At 56.0% G+C, this 20,387-nt stretch overlaps 7 protein-coding genes across 7 annotated transcripts; all 7 read left to right on the forward strand.

Annotated features, from left to right (window-relative positions):
- Positions 1-991: 991 nt before the first annotated feature.
- On the forward strand, positions 992-2,680 carry JKF63_03331 (uncharacterized protein; the record flags this gene model as incomplete). Its single annotated transcript, XM_067899335.1, has 1 exon — positions 992-2,680. One exon carries the CDS (start codon positions 992-994, stop codon positions 2,678-2,680), a length of 1,689 nt encoding a protein of 562 aa, XP_067756125.1.
- Positions 2,681-4,553: 1,873 nt separating this feature from the next.
- On the forward strand, positions 4,554-5,024 carry JKF63_03332 (uncharacterized protein; the record flags this gene model as incomplete). The annotated part of the gene is made up of 1 exon (XM_067899336.1): positions 4,554-5,024. One exon carries the CDS (start codon positions 4,554-4,556, stop codon positions 5,022-5,024), a length of 471 nt encoding a protein of 156 aa, XP_067756126.1.
- A 1,263-nt stretch (positions 5,025-6,287) lies between these two features.
- On the forward strand, positions 6,288-7,670 carry JKF63_03333 (uncharacterized protein; the record flags this gene model as incomplete). Its single annotated transcript, XM_067899337.1, has 1 exon — positions 6,288-7,670. The coding sequence occupies one exon, from the start codon at positions 6,288-6,290 to the stop codon at positions 7,668-7,670; it is 1,383 nt and encodes a 460-aa protein (XP_067756127.1).
- A 565-nt stretch (positions 7,671-8,235) lies between these two features.
- JKF63_03334 (uncharacterized protein) lies at positions 8,236-10,494 on the forward strand (the record flags this gene model as incomplete). The annotated part of the gene is made up of 1 exon (XM_067899338.1): positions 8,236-10,494. The coding sequence occupies one exon, from the start codon at positions 8,236-8,238 to the stop codon at positions 10,492-10,494; it is 2,259 nt and encodes a 752-aa protein (XP_067756128.1).
- Positions 10,495-11,979: 1,485 nt separating this feature from the next.
- On the forward strand, positions 11,980-12,318 carry JKF63_03335 (uncharacterized protein; the record flags this gene model as incomplete). Its single annotated transcript, XM_067899339.1, has 1 exon — positions 11,980-12,318. One exon carries the CDS (start codon positions 11,980-11,982, stop codon positions 12,316-12,318), a length of 339 nt encoding a protein of 112 aa, XP_067756129.1.
- Positions 12,319-13,131: 813 nt separating this feature from the next.
- On the forward strand, positions 13,132-13,536 carry JKF63_03336 (uncharacterized protein; the record flags this gene model as incomplete). Its single annotated transcript, XM_067899340.1, has 1 exon — positions 13,132-13,536. One exon carries the CDS (start codon positions 13,132-13,134, stop codon positions 13,534-13,536), a length of 405 nt encoding a protein of 134 aa, XP_067756130.1.
- A 1,285-nt stretch (positions 13,537-14,821) lies between these two features.
- Positions 14,822-19,657, forward strand: JKF63_03337 (uncharacterized protein; the record flags this gene model as incomplete). The annotated part of the gene is made up of 1 exon (XM_067899341.1): positions 14,822-19,657. The coding sequence occupies one exon, from the start codon at positions 14,822-14,824 to the stop codon at positions 19,655-19,657; it is 4,836 nt and encodes a 1,611-aa protein (XP_067756131.1).
- Between the last annotated feature and the right edge of the window lie 730 nt (positions 19,658-20,387).

A 20,387-nucleotide genomic window follows, 5' to 3' on the forward strand; every position in this document is an offset into this window, starting at 1 on the left:
ACGTGTGCCTCTCCTCCTCCTTCAGGGAGCTCTGTGGCTCTTATTGTACACCGAGATGAGGATGTGACAGCAGGAGGGGGGGGGGTAGCCGACCAGCACATTGCTGAACAAAGACAACGAGGAAGAAATTTTGACTCCACGCAGTCTACGGAGAGTCGAGTTCAGGAGGCAAGGCCCGTTTCTTGGTACTTCTTCCCTCTCTCCCTCCCCCCTCCCCCCTCCCCCCTCCCTCGCTGCCTCCCATCTTCACGCACCAAGTCGTGTGCTATGTGTAAGGGTGGCATCTCTGATTCATGGGGGTCGCTGAGGCAGTCACTTGAAGACAAAGTTTGACGTGAATATATATTTTTTCTTTGCTCATTCACTTCGCCAATCGTCCCTGATTCCCTCCTCCTCCTTCTTTAAACCCTTGTCACCCATGCACATGCGTTGTGCCCTCACTGTTGCTGGTGCCGTTCAAAAATGATACAACTGTCTTTGGTATTCAACGCTTATTATTATTCTTATCACTCAACAGGCGCGCTGTTGTTGTTGTCTTTTATTGTGTGTGTGTGTGTGGAGGGGGAGGGGGATGGGCTCTGTTTCGTTTGCCTCTTCCACAGACATCAAGCGTTCATTTTTTTTGAAGTCCAGGGGAAATAGCGCGCATTACAGAGACGGAGCGACAGCTGTGGACGGGAAAGACAAGAGGCACACTGGCGAGTGTCTGTGGCTCACCACGACTACCCTTCCCCCTCCCCTCCCCCCCCCCCTCTCTCCCACCATCCCTGCCTCCCTTTCCTCCTATTCTCCTTCCCCGCCACGCCCTGACCAAGTCTCGCCTTTGGTGCGGTGTTTCTGTGGTGTGTTGTGTGTGTGTGTGTATATACATTTATCTTGTGCGCCTTCTCGTTGAGGCCTTTCGCGCTGTGATCTCACTGTATTGGGGTGAAGCAGCTTTTTGTTTTGCACTGGTTCTGCACAAGTGCAGGGCGTGTAGTGGTCTTTACTCATGTCAGACGCCAATTGGGCGCTCGCCGAGAATGGAGCGGATATCGCGGAGGTCTCTTACGAGGCGGGGCACGCCGACAGCACCGCCTCCAACCTGCTAGATCTTCACGAGGACCGACTTTGGATCACCGGCGATGCCCCACAGCACGTGACGCTCTCTCTTTCCCCATCTCACCCGCCTCTGGAGTACGCCGGATGGCATGTGTGGCACAACTACTCCACTAATCCACACAGGGTGGAGATCGCGTCTGGTGCGTCTCTAGCCACCATGGAGACCCTGCTCCTATGCGAAGCACGAGTCGGGGCTGGTACTCAAATATGGAAGCTCCCCCGCGCCATACCCCGTCACCACAGATACGTGCGCTTCAAGATCATGGGCACCTTCCAACCAGGTCCGACTTACATGAACAACATTGTGCTACTAGAGAATGACCCTGGTGCAGACAGCAAAGTAGACTGTCAACCCGTAGATGATGCTCTTGATAGGGAAGCGGTTGCCAAGCACCAACGTTGTGCTGCAGCGTCGCCCTACTTGTCTTCTCCGTCATCGGCCCTACGGCCAACCGGTGTCACTGACAACGTGAACACCAGCCCACTACCGCGGCACACCCAACCGATGTCGACTCTGTCTAGCACCCCCATTTCTCTCGCCATGACGCCGTGCGGGGGCCAAAGGGCGGGAGAGGCTCGCAGCAGCAGCCGCATGAGCCAACTACTCCGTGGTCTTGATGACGATATAAAAATGCTAAAACCAATCAAGACACCCAGCCCAGCGAAGAGGGCAATCTTTCGATTGCCCCAGGGCCGGCCTTTTGTGTTGGCGGACAATGTAAGTGAGGATGAGGCGTTTTCGCTCCAGCATGGCTGCGACAGCGACAACGACGGGGATGCAAACGATGAGGGCGTCTGCAATGGCAAGAGTGAGCCAATTGCACACCACCACCGTCGACACCACTGTCGCAGCAGCAGCCAGCGCCGAAACCGTGGTGGCCAAGAGAGGCATGGATGCAACGGCTTGCCTACACATCTGGAGGGCAGCCGAAGGCCCGCCCCCGCACCGACAAGCGCCCCGCACCTGGGTTGGGCAGTTGCGCCGCAGCCTCCGGTGATTTCCTCAGTGGCAGAGCTCGGCTCCTTGAACGAGGCGAGACTGTGCGCGTTGGAGCAGGCAGTTGCCTCGTTGAACGAGGCGGTGCAGCACCAGCGTGACGATCTCATGATGATCAAACGTGTGCTGCTTCAGCAGGCGACGGAGCGCCGCAAAGAGGCAGAACAACGCTACGAGGAGAGACAAAGATTGTCCGCCGTGGCTCTCTCGTTGCAGAGGGCAGTGACTGCAACTCCACCGGTCGGCGCCGCTGCTGCTGCCCCGGCCCCCGTTTCCCAGTTCGTTGCACCAGATCAGCGGCTGACGCACCGCAGCATCACAGTTGGCTTTCCTGAAGACGCTTTACGCACCTACGTGGAATCCTTGCTAGACCGAAAGTTGCACAAGTATATGAAAAAAATGGAGGCGAGGGGGATGCGGCGGATGGACAATCAGCTGCATGATGTTATCCAAGTTCTCTCCGCTACTATTGAGGGACGGTTGGCTGGAGTGGTCCCACCACACGCAGAGGCGCAGCGGCGCGCGGCGTCTGCACACACCGGTCATTCAACACACGGGGTGCGTGACACCGCCTCAAACTAGCCGTCCGCCCCACACAGGTTTTGACAGTGCTGTGCGCGACAAGCCTCGCGGCGTCATCACTAGCAGCACCATGGGCGACCCCAGCCGTCGGCTGCAGCGATCTCTGTGCGTCTCTGATTTCACCGAAAGGGCACTGTGATACTACATGCCGCGACCCCACACCGACACAAACGGGATAGGGCATGGGGCGACCGCTGCAGCCGTCGCTTTTTCACACGGCGTCTCCGTTTTTTTTTTTTTTTTGGTGACCACGTGCGTAACTCGCCATACCCCCCTAGCGCCCTGCAAGCATGGATTCCTCTCACTGTGAAATCCAATTTTTTTTTTCGAGGTAAAAGATAAGAGCTCGCCTGTGTCGTCGTCCCTTTCCTGGCGCTGAATGGCAGGTGCGTTGGTGGTCGCCTACATTAGTTCCCATTATAGACATTGCACTCATACTGCTACGAGTCCGTCTTTTTTTTTCTTTGCGGCACTACATCGAAGTGGAGATGAGCCTTGGTCTAGTATTCTTGATGTGCGTGCTTGTACTTGTCTTGTGTCGCTGTATGCTAATGGTCACCGATCTTGTTATTCCCGTCGTTTCTCTGCGTGTACGTGTATGTCTGTGTCTCCGCTCTCTTTGACCTTGTACATTTTGCCCATCATTCTTGTCATTCATCGAACTTGTTGTTTCTGCCAATCTCTTCCGATTTTGTTTTTCCTCCCCCTTCCCCCTTCCTTCTTTTGTCTCTGTGCCCGTGTTGGAGGGGAAAGGTGGAGGATGAAGCTGTTTTATTAGACACACAGTTTGCGTTGTACACGTATACCTCACGTACACGCACACGCAAACACACACACACACACAACCATACACACACGTGTTCTATCTCATCACCGACTCCTCATAAAAAAAAAGATACAAGGGCCAGTCCCATGATATATTACCCGTTGTTTGTCTATGATATGTGTGAGAGTTTTGGTGCTATGTTCATGTCCTATGAGATGTATTCAGAGAATGGGTGGTGTGTGTGTGTGGTGTGTGTGTGTGTGTGTGTGTGCATGAGCAGCATCTGCAGTGAGTGCTTTTTTGGGGGGAGTGGTGGTGGTGGTGGGGTCTATTCCAATGGGCAAGAGGAGCTCCGCTGCAGTCCTCAAGTGCCCCCCCTCTCCCTCATCCACACAGGACGTACAACCACATAAAAAGGGACTCGCTCGACGTGTGTCACTCACGCTCATCTCACCATGCGACGCGCACCTCAGAACTTATTCTTACCAGTGTCGATCTCTCCCCCTCCCCCCCTTCCCCATATCTATCTCTTGTCTTTCTTTCTAGGCTTGACGCTGGGTATCCCCAACAACAAGGCTATGTGAATTTTTCTTAGTACACACACTTCTCTGCACGAACTTACAGTTCACACTCCATCCCCCCCCCCCTCCAAAAAAAAAGCGTATCAACAACTCTTTCCGAGGCATCGTCCGCGTGCACAGAAATTGAAGAGAAGCCCCCATGCACACCACAGTATGAGAGGGTAAAACACAATCGATGTGAATACACGTCTTGCATCTGGCGTACTTGAAAAATAAAAAAACAAACATATATTTATAGTGGATACGTAGGGAGAAGAAAAAAAGGGGGGCGTATCAAGTCAAGGGTTTTCCCCGCACCGCCCTCCACCATTGTGTAGCGAAGTAGTCTTTTACGCGTTTGGGTACGTCTAGCACGACTTTGTCGTCGTCGTCATCCTCAGAGAGTCAGAGGCCGTCTCCCCGGGAAGAGAGGGGAAATAAAACAAAAGGGGGGTAGACAGACAAAAAAATCCCTTTCTCCCCCTTCCCTTCCCTTCCCCTCCCCCTCTCCAGGGCCATCGTTAAACAGCTGAGCAGTATCACGATAATGCAGGCTCGTAGGAATAGCATGGTGCGCCGCGTGGCGCGCCGGTACGCACGTGTGCCTGGTGAACACGGTGACGCGAGTCCGCCGGCCTTTTTCCCCATCGCCATCAACCCGGGTTGGTGGGGGCAGCCCTTCGCCAAGGTAAAGGACGGCAAGGCTCAGCTACTTTTTGCTTTCGGCGTCGTCTTCCCTTTCGCCTTCTACTGGACGTTCGACGTGACGTTTGGCCAGCGCACGCGCATCGCTCAAGTTGGCAAGCGGGCGATGGCCTCCAACTTTCTTTTTAGGCAGCTGGACCTCGATGATCCTGACCACGCCATCAAGTACGAGCAACTGCAGCAGGAGGTCGCCGGGAATAAACTAAACGTCCGCTGGGGGGGCACGAACTTCCTCGCCAGCTACCTGTGGCAGCCGGGTGACCCCGAGCCAGACATCCGCCGTAAGGAGGCACCGGCACATCACCACCACTAGGGAGGGGGCGGGGGAATCCACCAAATGTGTTGCAGGGAAATGGTTGGGGAAAGAGACTGTAGTTCCTGGGTCCCGCCCTTCGAGGTGCCAGGGCGATCTCCACGACGGCTATCGATCGCCACCGTTGGAGACGAAAAGAGGCAAGGGAAAACGGTCCAGGCGCGAGTTGCCACCGTCTGCTACCTCTTTTAGAAGTACGACACCGCAAGTGAAACGGATTCACGTGCACTCACTCCTCTTTCCCCCAGACGTCGCCCCCCTTCTCCCCCTCCCTCCTTCCCTTCCCCTTTCTCCCTCTCCCCCCCCCCCCGTTTTCCTTCACTTGACGTGCCCTTCCTTCCTGATGAAGCTGTGCACTGTCCCGTCTTATTACTTCTGTTTTGTAGCTAACTGAAGGAACAGCTGTCTGCTATTTTCGTATCGAGAGTCATCGACCTAGCCCCTCCCCTCCCCTCCCCCTCCCCCTTCTCCTCCCAACGCTCACGAGCTCATCGCCGCTGCCACCACACGCACAAAAAAAAGGAAAAAAAGTATGAGGAAATTCCAAAGAAAAAAAAAGAGACAGAGCGAGAAGAAAAACAACAACAAAGAGAAAAGACGGAGGAGTGAGCAGCCGGCCGCTTCAGTGTTCTGCTGTCAGCCCTATTCCATTTATGCGCACCGACTTATGCGCTTATGGGGCGAGGCCATGCACAACGCATGTACATTTTGTTTGGGCTTTGAACAAATAAAAAAAAAAACGCTACTTGTTTTTGGTTCTACAACGCCGAAGCGCTTTTACCAGCCTTGTGTGTGTGTGTGTGTGTCACCTCATTTCTCTCTTACTCGCACAATATGCCCCACCCCACACCCATGGGTGCTCCATTGCTCACACTTCTTTGCATTATCGCGATGTATGTTTCGATTCTCTTCTGGGTGCTTCTCTTTTTGTTTCTCTCCCCTTCCCCCGCGCGCGTTTGTTGGACAGGGCCTCCTCTTCTCTTTCTTCTGAATCACCAGCCGGCATTGGTAGCGTCATTGGTTTCGCTTCGCACACACACACGCACACACACACACACACACACGCTGCCGCACCGGCGTCAGTCGTTATGAGCGGAAGCTGGATGTGCTCTCTTGGGGATTACGCAGTTCTGTAGCCAGAGATTTTTGTTTCTCTCCCCCTCCCCCCCCCCCCCCCTCCGTCGGCATACCCTTCCTTCAATTGCCTTCCTCCGCCAAGTGACCTCTTTCTTTCTTTTGTTTTATTTGGATGGCGTTCTGCGAATGCTAGCAGAAGTTGTCGAGAGTCTCTCCGCGCGCCTCGCACTGGCGTACTGGTGCACCGCGTTTGCTGCTCTGCTGATGCGCCTCTTCTGTCCCGAGTTCACTGGGCTTTCGTCGTACGGCGTGCGTAGCGCCGTTTCTAGCACCCGACCACATCCAAATGAGGTCAACTGCAGTCGAGATGGTGAAGATTCCTTGACTGCGCTGATGACTTGCTGGTCTCATTGGTGCGCGCCACTTGTTCACTGGTTGGCGTCCTCGGTCTTGGGCAGGTGTCGTGTGACTCGAAAGCAGTCGTTCACCGCATTCTATGTCACTGGTCTCATCACAAGTCTGTTCTTCTTTGGGATTCACTGGGTCCACAACTTCAACGGTGCTGTCCCTGACCCACCCTCCCTTACATGTGTGCCTCTGCTGCTCTTCGCCTTTCACTGTGCTGTGCGCCTCTTCGAGACATGCTTTGTGCAGCGCTTCCAAAAGCACGACACAGTGACCCTCTTCGCCGCCGTGGCGGGTTGCACGTTCTACGTAATGGCAGCAGTTTCCAGCGCCGTGCCGATCCACTCACACGTCCCGAGTGTACCTCTTCCTCCAGGCCGGTTAGCTGTGGTGCGGTGTATCTTCGGCGTCGGTGCTATGGTGCACCTTTCTTTGCAGGCCATCCAGGTCGCTGTACATACAGTACTAGCGTTGTTGCAGCAGAGTTCTTCGTCGATGAAACCGAGGTCGGGGAAGGACGAGGTGCGTGACTTTGAGGAAGGTTTGTGGAGACGCGTGCAGGCGCATCTGGCAGCTGCTGGTCCCACGTCATGTGAGCACCAGAGCGCAGTGTCTGCCAGACCGGAGCTGCACGGTGCGTGGCGTCGGTACCGCTATCCGTACTACTCCAACGTCTGCTTTCAGGTAGTCCTCGATCCACATTACACCTGTGAAGTCGCCATGTACGCGGTGAACACAATTCTCATCCTCCTTTGTGTTCTCTCGGGTGCAACTCAGCCCACCCTCGACGTCGCCGCTGGAGCACGGCGTGGTATGGGGACCCACCACCTCACGAGCGGCGAGTCCCTGTTGCGGGACACCGCGTTTTCCAGCGAACCATGGCTGTCGGTGCTAGCCAGTGCTGGCCTCACAGTCTTCACAGCCGCCAACCTTAGCATTACCTCCGCAGAACACCGGCGGTTTTGGGTAGCCACCAATGCCACTCGTCGTTTTGTGAGCAGAGCATTGCAGGCAGTATTGCGTGAGCAGCACACAGGCAAGGGGGCAGGGGAGCCCCCAAATCGGCTCCCAGCAGAGGTCGTTTGTGCAGGTGAGCGTCTCCTACAAGAGTGGGCTGTAGAGGAGGTGCTGCCAAGGTGGAATGTACTTCCATTCGTGTGGTGATTTGATAATGGGGAACATACGATGCGGTCACCAGCCGCCTCTTGTATAGCTGCTGCTAGCGTTGCGAAGCCCTTGCAGAGAGAGGAGGGAGGGCAAGGGAGAGCTTCCCTCCCTGCCCCATGTAAGCGGTCTTGGTCGCCACGGTGACTAGTGTGTGGACACGTCGCTGACGGCGTAGTCGTGATTATCTGCAGTCAATGATGCACAGTGGTGTAATGGATGCACCTCCGACTTTCCCAACTTCTTGGCCGGTGTCGGCTCCCTTTCTTCCCCTACTGCACTTGTTCCAGGCCTCGAGGCACAGGCACGTATACACACACACACACATACACACACATACACATACACATACACAGCCGTCTTTCGTGCTTCTTGTGCGATGTGGACCGAATCGGGCAACGGGACACACCACTGATCAACCCACTCACCACCACCTCGTCCGCCCACGACACAAATACACACTTCTTCACTTGGACGCGCAGAAAGAGGGGAGCACCGGTCGTGTGGCCGCTTTCAAGTGGCACAGCGTTGTTCGCACTCTCATTCTCATTGTTGCATCTCCATAATGCCGTCCATTGGGTCCGGCTATACCTTTGCGGATTTCCTCCAACGGCTGGAGCGAAGTCCCGTGTCTTATATGTCCCCTCTCTATCACGAGCATCGTCTCCTTTTCGTCCATCGACCCGACATGCTCTCGAGGGCGGTTCTGTCAGTCTCGTGGGAAAGGGGGCTTGCTCTTCTACAAGCAGCGTACTACGCCCAGCCGGTGGCTGCCGAGACGTACAGGGCATTGCTGGCCCGTATGCTACGACACAACCGACACGTGTTGAGGGCGGGTGCGGGCCAACTTGTGAGTTGGCAGGCCGCGATGAAGGTCATGAACGAGGCAGTGCTGGCCCACGGAACCTCGCTGCCGACCCGCGTTTCCGTGTCTACACTTCGCCTGCTTGCCCCACACCGGCAGTGGCGCACGGCCATCGACGTGCTGCAGCTGAACCAGACGAATGGCCAGCTCACAAAGCCGATGCTTTTGGATGCGGCACACGCGTGTGCCACACCGGTAGCGTGGTCTCATGCTCTTAAACTGCTTATGCACCTCCATCAGCAGGATCCACCGCTTCTGTTCGACGCAATACAGAGTATGCGCCCGCCTGGCACGACTGCCCTCACGGCCGCTGACAGCGCTCACGCACTGCTTCCGTCCGTGCGAGACGCTGGGGCACCGACACCGGCGCAGCAGCACGTGCTGGATGTCATAAACAGCGTTGTTGGGAGTGTTCCGCATGAGGTGGTGATGCGAAGCCCCTTGTGCACATCGTACCTCACTCATTTGCTGGCGAGCACCACGCTGACACCGGAGCTTAAGGTCCAGCGGGCAACAGCGGCCATGGCGCAGCTGCCGTGGACAGTCGCGCTGGCACTGCTGACGGACCTAAGCGAGCCGGCGTTGCTGACGGACACGGAGTGGGCGCGCGTGCACAAGAGGGTTCTGCTCCCCTACAATTCGGCTGCTGGTATGAGAGACGGTGGAGGCGTCATAGGCGCCGAACGGCGGTTGTCACCAGCGAGAAAAAGGCTGAAGGGAAAGAAGAAATCCCCCTCTTCGGTCACGACAACCGGCACCGTGGAGACTGCCACGGATGGGGAGGTCATTGGGAAACCTGAGCGATCCTCCGCAGCCTGCCGCACCACATCTCAATCCCCATCGCCAGCATCGGTGACAACCACTGCAGCTGAGTACCCTCTCAAGGACGATCTGGCGCCTACTACAGCCGTCTTTCTATCACGCATGCAGCTTTTGCACGCGTCTCCCTTGACCGCAGCAGCTATGATGGCCGTGATGGTGGAGAAGCTTCCTACACCGGAGATGGCCGCTGCGTTTCTTCAGAGTTGTGCCGCGCGTCTGGCGCTGTCCGCGCCGGCTGCTACTTCGGCATCAGATAACATCGGTACCACAGCAGAGGGCGGCAACATCTCCCCTGGCTCGGTGGCGGCCACACGCCACCCCGTTGTCATCCACGCACTTTTGCGGAACTGCGCTCGACACGAAAGCGGTTGGGCCATTGCTGCACCAGCGCTGCTGGAGCACAGCGCTGCGCAGGCGTCGACCCCGCCAGACCTTTTGAGTTCACTTGTTCGACAGCTGCGAAAGGCGAGGGAGGTGGGATTGGCAGTACGCGTACTTCAGGAGCACATCATCCCATCTGGAGGCCTGTTGACACCTGCGTCGTGGGAGGACATGTTGGAGTGCATTCTGGCACGCAACCGTGCCATTCGAATGCGAGACCTTGACGGGAAAAGCTGGAACTCTCGGGGAAGTAGTCCCACCGCCAATGCGCCTCCGAGGCTCCTGGGCGTTCACTGGCTATCTGCGCTGAGCTGGGTGATTAGCCACCAGGCGGTCTCCAAAGAGGATCGGATTTGCAAGACAGGCACTGGGCCTTCGAAGGGTGCTGCGTCGCGCCATCCACTAGAGGTTGTTGCACTGGAACGGCCACTCACACACAAGATGCTAAGCCTCCTCATCAATATCTGCGTCTTGGGAGACAGTCCACAGGGTGCCCTGCACGCACTTGGTTATGCGCGACGTGTGAACAAGACGGAGCTGCCTCATACGCCGCAGATACGAGCTCTCCTTTACTGCATGCAGTACAATCGTCCTTGCGAAGCAAAAGCCATTGTGATGCAGTGCGTCAAATGTGAAGGCGAGGCCGCCGCGCAACCGTTGCAGCACCTGCTTCGACTAATAGCAGAGAGCAAGTCTAATGTTGACGGACAAGAAGACGTAGTCGAGACACACTCTAGAGCCTGGGCACGCAACTGAAGGACTGAGTGCCTTGCCTGTGATATGTCTTCTCTCACATTCTCTCTTGTGTTTGATAGCCGTGCGTGTCGTTGTCGCTGTTTCCGTCCCCCCTTCCTTTTCCATTGTCGCGCATGTGCGCTCTCTGTCTCGCGCGCGCGCCGTTTTTTTTTCCGTTTTCGATCTTCACAGACTCGTCCCCCCTCCTTCCCTCTCTCCACTGTGAAGCTTTCCACACACACACACACACACACTAAAGGGGGGGGAGGAGGAGTATCAGTGGGGTGTAGTGCACACACTCTCTAAGGCAGGCAGTCCATGTTCTCCTGCCAACGCCGAACCGCTTTTGGTGACGCAGGGTCCAGTTGCCTTTGGCGTTACCAATTGAGCTTGAATTATCGCCCTCGCTGGTATCGGTGGTGAGGCCCTGGAGGGGGGGGGCAGCGCGTCAAAGCGGGGGACCCCCCCTGCGTGGCGATGGTGGTGCTGGGGCAGTGGGGCGTCTGCATTGCTGTGTGAAGCATAGCTCCCGCTGCTTCGTGCCCCCACAAGAAGAAGGGAGGGGGTCTGTGGCTGGCCCTAGGTTCGGGCAGAGTGACAAGTGGGCTCACACGTTGTGGGGACGTAATGGGGACGGCGTGCGAAGTTCGGAGAAAGCGCAGATCGCTGGAAGTGGAGAGGGAGGGCGAGTGGCAGTGTGCGCGTAGTCAAGCAGAGAGCCCCTCCTTCGCTTTGGCAGCCGGGCAGGGCATCAACCGGTTATTTGCTTCATCGCTATACTATTCGTGGGTGTCTTTCCCGATTTCTTTCAGCCCCCAGATCCCCCGTCACGCGCAACGTTTTCGTAGCTCTCATTCTTTTTTTTTCCTTGCGTTGTTGTAACGTGTCACCGACTCGGAGGGGCTTTACTGCTCTTGCTTCCCACCTCTTATTAGGGGAGCCGCGCCTCTTATGGTTCGGTGCTGTTCACATACTTCCCTCGTCGGTTAACAAAAAAAAAGGCATCGAAAGGGAGGATGCGTCAGTGCAAATGTTCCACAAACTGAAGGAGTCGGCCCCCTCCCCTCTTCCCCCCCCCGTCCGCCACCCCCCTTTTTCAACATACCCCCTCCCCCAATGCTCACAACTACGCATCTTTCTCATCTCGTTTTTTCTTACTCTTCTCTCCTTTCTTGACTCGCCTCTTTATCTCTTGCTCACCCACTCTGTAGCCCATCATTGTCGTCGTCTTCACAGATCCCCCCCCCCCCCCCCCCCAAAGGGCCGACTTGTTGCATAGCACAGCTTCACAGAGTGTGTGTGTGTGTGTGTGTGTGTCTCCATCCTGGCGCTTCACCGTGGTGACTCCGTTTTATATATCCCCCCCCTCCTGTTTGACAACACGGTAGCAGCGCAGTCAATCTATCACCATCCCTTCTTTCCTTCCCCAAGAATTAGGGGGGAGGGAGGGCAACGGCAAGAGACAACGTTTTTCATCTTTCGCGCATTAAATCAAAAAAAGGAAGGATGTCAACTACACCGACGCAAGCCACGACGACGACGACCACCACCACTTCCATCGTCTCGTCTGATGAAAAATGGGACCACTCGCTTGAGACGTTGATCCGAAAGTCAACGATTGGGTTCGCCATCGGCATTTTGCCGGGACTTTTGTTGGCCCGCTCGCCGGCGGCTCGTAGCTCGATCATCGCGTTGTGTACTGGTGTAGGTAGCGGTATCGCCTACGGTGAGGCGCGCTACCTCTTCGATCACAATATCATGTTCGACAAGCGTCACTTGATTCAGGTGCATGTGGGCAGCGGCAGTGGCAGCTCACAGAAGGAGACCCAAAGTACTATTGTATAAGGGGGAAAGCCTGGCAGGCTATCGTGCATCAGAAAAATATGAGTGATGGGTGAGTTGGAGGTGAGGTGGACGCACAAGGTCATCGGTGCATGCCAAACCTGTGCGTTGCTGCCGTTTTTTTGTTTTGGCAGGGGGTTGTGAGAGTGAGTCATGCTTGGTGTCGCTCTAAGATCCCTGTTCTGTTTCCTTATTTGTACCACGTCCACGCCGATGAGCTAATAGGCGCTCACCTCTCTCTCTCTCTCTTCTCATCATGTAGTTCTGTGTGCGTGCTGGTGTTGGCACGTACATTGGCGTCCTGGTTGTATCACCACGTTTGTGGACGCGTGGAAAGGCGCGCGTGCGCTGTTTGGTTTCTGTGATTCTATTTCTGTATTACACATTTTCGTACTCAGGATAGTGCGGGGGGTGGGGGTGGGGTAGGTAGGGAGGGGGGTTGTCGCAGTGGTTTGGTGAGCACCGCGTTCAATCCGATTGTCCGCCTTTCTCAGATGCAACCAAAAGAGTAATGACCGTCGTGGGTGGGCTCTACTTTTCTTTTCTGCTAGCGTAACACTCTACACATGGCACACATCCCCCCCGCCCCCTCCCCATACACACATACTCCTTCCTTGTCCCTCTGCATTGCTCGCTCACTCATCTTTTTTTTTCCGTCTCCTTTCTGCCTTCCCCGACCCCACTATCGCCTCCGCCACCGCCACTGGACTCTTGCCATTACAACTTCAAGTGTTCAGCCGACGTGCCCGTCGTTCCTATCTTTGCAGCTCCTGCTCTCTACCCCACCCCCTCCCACACACACTCGGAGGGAAAAAAATGGCAGTCCCCCATGGCATGCTGATTTCTCGCAATGACATCACCCCGGACAGTCTGGTGGACCTGCAGGGGGAGCGTAAGGTTGTCGAGCACATCTCCAACACCATGGCCAACTCCTCTCTGTTTAAGATAGACAAGGAGGATCACACACTGGCGAATCTCCTGCGCATGAAGCTACACGAGTCACCGCTTGTGCAGATTGCTGGCTACCGCGTACCGCATCCCACAAAGCACAATGTGGAACTACGCGTGCAGACAGCATCCAGCGGGACTGATACGCCGGTTCCTACCCCGAAAAGGGCTCTGCAAGATGCCATTGATGGCTGCTTGAAGGATTTAGAGATATTCGAGGAACAGCTTCGGCGTGAGGCCCAGTTGAAGGGTCTGGAGGTGCCCCTATCCTGAACACGAACAGAAACAATTGAACGCGCTTGCCGAGGGGGTCTGCGAGATCGCTTCGAAGATTGAGTGCTGCAATCTCATGTGTGTGCGTGTGTGGTAGCCCGTTCAGATTAAAAAAAAAAGCACCACGACTTCACGCCTCAACATTGATGTCGACTGTGTGTGTGTGTGTGTGTGTGTGTGTGTGTGTGGTGGGGGTGAGGGTGTGTGGATGCATTCGTGTAAGTAACGCGTATGTGTCTTGGAGGAGGTGGATGATGATGTCTCCTCAGGAGTGCGCCTCGTGATGCCTTGAGATGTTTTCTGTGCCCCTACAGATATACTCGCGTACGCGTCTGTGCGCTTATTCTTATTCTTTGCTCCCTCCCCATCCTCCCCGTCCTTCCTCTCCCTCTCGCTGCGTGGAATATTCCCTGTTGGATGGGGGATGAAGAGAGAGAGCACGCGACTGTGTAAGAGGGCCACATCAGCTCTCTCGAACGAGCGCCGCTTACTAAAAGGGAGGAAAAAAAAAGAACGAAGCAAACACAGACATGCATACAAGCCATAGTTTGAGTGTGCCCCTACCGAATATGCAGGACCTACTGATTCTTTGAGGGCCACACTTTTGGTCTCTCTTTTCCTCCCCACGCATTTTGCATCTCCCTTTTTTTTTCCTCCTCTTCCCCTCTCATACACACACACACACACGCGTCTGTTTGAGTGTGCATATGTATTTGCGTATGTGTATACATATATGTCATGCCGATGCTTGGACACGGATAAGTGTAATCTTGATGAAGTGATACACCGCCCTTCTTCTTGCGCGCTGACTTGTTCCTCTCTCTTTTTTTTTGCCAGAAATGTGATTCTCCTCTATTCGCCGAGCTTGCCTGTATAGTAGCTACCAGCTCACCGCCACATACCCTCTTCTCGCCTCATTCACTGACCCACTAACTCGCCCGACACGTACACACCAAACAACCGAAGGATAGACACTCTCTCTCTCGAGGCTTGTCTCTTTTCTCAATTGGCCCCATTTTTTAATTTATATATACGTATGTATATTTTGGGGATTTCACCCGCACACCCTACTCTACGCAACAACAAAATAAAACAAAAAGCTGCTTAGAGACTTCTGGGGCACTTCCCCCCCCCCTCCCTCTCCCCCCTCTCTCTCTCCCTCCCCCTCCCCCTCCCCCTTCCCCTTCCCTCCCACCCTTCAAGACATCTTCTCCTGGCCTTCCAGCCTGCGCCCAACTTTCTGGTGTCGAGTCGTATTCCCCTGGAGTTACATGTGAATACGGCCATGTTGCCCTCACATCTTTCGACGGAATCGGGCCATAGTGCGCCGCTGGCCGCCCCGCCACTCGTGTCGGCGGACTCGTTGCCAGAAAATAGCGCCTGGAGGAGAGAGAATAGGTCCGTTCTGCAAAGGCGCGCCAGCAACACCACAGTGCTGGAATCACAGGCCCACATGTCCAAATTTATCGACGCATCGTCTGCTTTCGGCTTTCACTCGGACAGAAGTCTCCGTGGTGAGCCAGCAGCTCCATTTGAGGTACCGCACTTCTCAACCGTGTCTCTTCTCATCGTTTGGGTCGTGGACTGCATTGTGGGGCTGTTCTCACTTCTTCTTTCCGATGTGTACGCGGACCGCTACCCCGAGTTTCCACTCATGTTCTTTCTTGCCCTCGGCTTGCACTTGAACCTCCTGGCCTGTATCTTTGTCTATCTTCTCGGCCGCGAGATGTATGGCCCTGGGGTGTATCACTTCTATCAGCCCTTTGCCGGCGGCGTGCGGTTTGTGACACTCCAGTGCTTTGGGGTCACGTTCGTAGTGTCCTCGATGCTGCTGACGGTGTCGTACGGTCTGCTGTTCGAATGCGAAACAAAGCATACACACGGGTTCCTGAGCACGATCGGCGTACTGGCGCTGTTTGGCAACATCCTTCTTCTGCTTTCCCTGCGAAGCTTCAACTACTGCGATTGCGCCACTGCGTCCGCTCCAGATGCAGGCACGGCGGTGACGCGCACTGGCGCAGCGTTCTTGGCCAGCAATGGTGTCTCGGGGTTCCTGGGGTATCTGCGTCACCGCCCCAACGCAGAAAGCGCGCTGGAGCTGGTGATGTTGACGGCACAGTGTGCGCTAAGCGTGGCTTCGATCAGGTTTACTGGGATACAGAAGATTGTTTTTGTTGTGAACTTGGCGATCACACTGGCGTGTGGCGGACTGAGTCTCTTCGTTGTAGGCTACAAGCGCTCTCTCGGCTTCCTGGGTTTCCGCTTACTCATGCATCGAACCTTCGACACCGTCCTTCTTTGGCTGTCCTGGGTTCTGTACGCGGTCGCAGTGCTTGCTAATGCTCTACTGATCATCGATGCTAGTGTGCACACCGCAACATCCTCTTCTGTGTTGGCCGTTGAAGGACTGAACGTAGTGAGCTGTGTTGCGCTACTGATGTTTGTGCGCACAGTGCGCTTTGAGGCAGTCGTGCAAATGCCAAGCGTCCCGAGCAGTGTGTTTGATCTGGGCGGCGTGGTGACGGTAGCGGCGGTGTTTGCGCTTGCCTGTCTCAACGTGAGCATATTCTTTTACGTGCAGAACTACCCCGACCACCTCGATGAGGCAGTGGAGGGGACGAGCTGGACGTACCAGGGTGTGCTGGTGCTTGTGTCGCAGCTGGCGCAGCTGATGTCCTTGCTGCCAACGCCGATGGTATACGTTTCTGGAGTTCTTTTTCACGGGGATCAGTTTCATGTGCTTGCCAGCAATCGTAGTGTAGAGACACTGCCGGTGCTGCTTCAACAGGCCGTGAGCTATCTGCTATACGCCGCGGCCATCACCAGCTTTGTATTGTTCCTATTTAATAGTTCGCACAGCATCGCCTCGCTAGAGGCGGTGCTATCGACGCTGAGCGTCTTCTGCATGACTTATTCTGTACGGCTTTACAGCTCCATTATGCGCAAAGTAGAGGCCTCTCGCAGTGCATCAGGGCTAACGTCGGCCACGTCCCCGTTGGTGAACAGCGGGGGTGCCGTCAGCGGGTGCGTCGACCATTCGGAAAAGCTTCATGCCGGTGCTGCCGTGCCGACACCCGGCGATGACAACGGTACAGACCTGGAGGAGAAGCTCAGCAGAGCTTACATCATGAACGGTGAGATGATTGTCAGCTATCTTTTGTGCCTCACGAATTTAGTGCTTCGACTTCTTGTCGACATTTCTTTGCGCCACGTGTGGGGCGAGGCGGGGCTGCCACACGAGCGGTTAATTTTGATCGCAAACATCTGCTTTATCGTCTGTGTGCCGCTGGCGCACTACTCTGCCAGGGATAAGGGCGTGCAGGTGTTTTACCCATTCTCCGGCAGCAGCAGTTTTGTTGCTCTACAGGTGCTTGGCTGGATGCTTTATGCCATGTTCGTGATCGTTGTCGTCTCCGGCACCATTGTCGTCAGCAACTCCAAGAGCATGCCCACGGAGTGGAACACTCTTATAGAGGAAGGGCCTGTGTTGTACACACTGTTTGGCATTCTCGAGCTAATTCCTGTCGTTCTCATTACGCTGTCCATAATGATCGAGGCCCGCTACACCATGACAGCAGCGCTGCAGCAGCGCTTGGCGAAGGAGTCGTTCCTGGAGCTGCGTCGCTTCATGCGCGAAGAGTTGGCAGATAAATCAGACGAGAGGAAGGCCGTCGCCCAAGTGGCCTTTCAAACACTCATGACGGCAGCGCTGCACAGCTTTGACATTCCGTGCACAAACAGCCTCCTCCGCATCTACAAGGAACCCGCAGCGGGCCGGCGGATCCGGAGAGGCACCCGAGAATATTGTAAAGGCAGAAGCAGTGACAGCAGCGATGGGGACAGCAGCGAGGGCGGAGTAAACAGCGAAGAAAGGTCTGACAGCTATCCCATCAGCGCGCACTTGGCGACTCGCCGTCGACGTCAAGAGGTGGCGCGTCTCATTGTTATTCTGCTCTGCTGTGCATCAGGTGCCTTGTTTGTGATCGCGGCACTCATGGCAAACATATTGATCTTGTCACTGACGTTCGCTGTCACTGCGATGATTATCTGCACGGCTTCGTGTGTTGGCTTGCATGCTGGGTACGGTATGGTCCTTCACAGCGAACTGAGCGCCTACGTGCCATTCATGCCGTTCCGCGGTGGGTCAGCGTTTGTCATCCGCCAGATGGCGGGGTGGGGCTGTTTCGCTGGGGCGTTTCTCGTGACACTCATCACTGTGATCGAGTCCGCAGAGGTGTCCATCATAGCCATGCTTATTGCTGCGCTACTGTCGATTGCAAGTCAGGTGTTTATCTTCAGCTCTGTTCCGCTCTTCTCTGCCCGCAGCGGTGAGCCGTTATTCCTGGAGGTGAACGGCGAGGGCGTTGTAGCGCTGTTGAGCTTTTCCTGCGCTATTGCGGTTGGCCGCGTGTACGCCTCGGTGACGGCGTTCTTTGGTCCCGACACGCAGCACTACTTGCACTACGGAGACGAAAGCCGTCCATCCCATCGAACACGCGTGCCGTTTGTGCTGGCAATTCTGGCGATGTCGTTGGCAGTCCCCTGCACTCTGATCGCCCTCAGTCGGACAAAGCGACAATGGTTATATTTGATCCCCCGTAGCCCTTCACCCGATACGAGCTCGGCGCAAGGCAACTGCTCGCTTATGAGCGATCATCACCGTGGCATGTGGGTGACGGGAATCGCGAACCTGATGGAGGTCCTCGTCATCTTGTTTGGCACGATCACACCATTGTCAATTGGCTCTCTAGTATTCTATTTCTTCAACCACTACACGCCGCATCTTCTGCGCGTTGTGGAGGCTTACCTGCCCGTTTGTTTCGCTCTCACCGCACTGACACTGGCGCTGTCGGTGGTGCCCCACGTGATAAACGTTGGCGTGCCGCCGTTCGTGGTGGGCGTGCGTGTAACGGTGGTTACTTGGGTACTGTACGCAATGCCAGCGTGCGCCGTGGCTTTGCTCATACTCCCCTCGATACTTGTACCACGGCACAGTACCATCTTTCTCACGGCCGTCACCTTCATACTGTCATTCGGGGGTGACTACAAGGAGGTGCGCCTCGTGGTGAGGTTCACCGTGTACGCTATGATTGGGTATTTGACCTACGTGAGGTGCACACTGTACCCTGCGCTGAGCCCGTCGTGGGCGATGGCGCGCGCGCTTGGTGTGCACGCCCTGGACTGCGCACTGCTTGGCGTGTGGCTGTGGTACATTCCGCTATACAGGGGCAGCCCGTCCTACACAGGGTCGCAGCGCAGCGTGCGCTTCACCGAGTTCGCACGCAAGTACCTGTTCACTGACACAGTGAAGTATTTCAGCTTTCGCGTGCTCGTGGATGACCCCGCCGTGCAGCTGCGGGACGACACGTCGCAGTACGTCTTCTCCTTCCATCCCCACGGCGTGTTTCCCGGCACGGCACTGTTTGCTGCGCTGACGGAGGAGTGGGCCCGCAAGGTCGGCGTCCATCCGAGGCACTATGTGTCGACGCATGTCGCAAGCGTCGTTTTCAAGGTCCCCTTGATCCGAGACTTCAACCTGCGCCTCGGTGCCCTATCGGTGGGTCGGCGCTCTCTGGAAGCGAGTCTGAAGCGCGGCAACAGCGTTGTTATCGTGACGGGTGGCCAGACGGAGATGTTGCACACGCAGCTCAGTGTGCAGAGGATGACGCTGATCACGCAGCACACTGGCTTCATACGACTAGCCATCGCGTTGCGGGTGCCACTCGTGCCACTGCTGTGCTTTGCGGAGAACAACGTGTTGGGGCTGCTCCAGTTTCCGCGCATTCAGCGCTTATCACTGAAGCTTCTGGGTTTCCCTTTTCCTACCATTCCGTTTGGCCGATTTGGTCTTCCTGTGCCGTTCCGCACGCCGCTGACGCTCGTGGTGGGGCCACCGCTTGCTATTCCCGAGGGTGCGGACGAGAACAACCCGGAGGACGTGCGGCGCTTATCGGAGGCGTACTTCAAGTCGCTGAAGGAGTTGTTCTACCGCCGCCGCGCGGAGGCTGGGTACGCTGACATGGAGCTTGTGCTGCTGAACGAGGTGGAGAAGGCGCAGAGGAGCAAGCAGGCCCGCGAGGCCGCGGCTGTGGAGTCATCCAAGACGACGAAGGCTGCGTAGAGTCGTGGCTGCTGGTTGTTGTGCGCTGCTGGCCGCTGCCGCACGTGGGCTCGCAGCGATGAAAGTGCGGGCTTGTTGTTGAGACACTGCGGGGCGATGGGGGGGGGGGGCGGAGAGGGCATGAGGACGCAAACCGGCCGACGAGGCGCGGGGCTGCTGTCATCTCCCTCTACAGTTTTGCTCCCTCTCCTTCACCCCTACGCCCCCTTTTTTTTTTTTTGCGCCGTGGCGGCGATGCTAGAGCTACTATCGCTCCTTTCCCTCGCGCAGAGAATCTTCTGAGCCGTGCAAGATGTGGCGCGTGCCCGCCTGTTGCCGCACTGGTGTGATACTCCTCTCAGCGCCTCGCTGTGTGTGTGTATGTGTGCATGTACTTGAAACAAGTGCTACGGTTGTGATCAGCTGTGATGGTAGGAATGTGCACGGCAGTGGCACTTTTATCTCCCTGCCCCCTGTGCCCCCCGGGGGTAATTCTTACGAGCGGCTGCGTTGTAGAGGCAGGCTCACTGTGCATCCTTGCGTGTCTTTTTTTTTTCCGCCCGATGCATGTTTGTTCCACAAAAGCGAAGCTGAACGAAACGACAACAACAAAACGGAGTTTCGGGTGAGGGAAGGGGGGATCGGGGGATCGGGGCGGCGCGCTGTCGACCGGCTTCCCCGCCCTTCCTCGTCCTCTTCCTCCCGGCGAGAACGTGCATGCCCCCACGTCCCGTCGTTCCCCCCTTTCCCG

The sequence above is a fragment of the Porcisia hertigi genome, chromosome 27 (assembly GCF_017918235.1).
Source record: "Porcisia hertigi strain C119 chromosome 27, whole genome shotgun sequence".
Lineage (NCBI taxonomy): Eukaryota > Euglenozoa > Kinetoplastea > Trypanosomatida > Trypanosomatidae > Porcisia > Porcisia hertigi.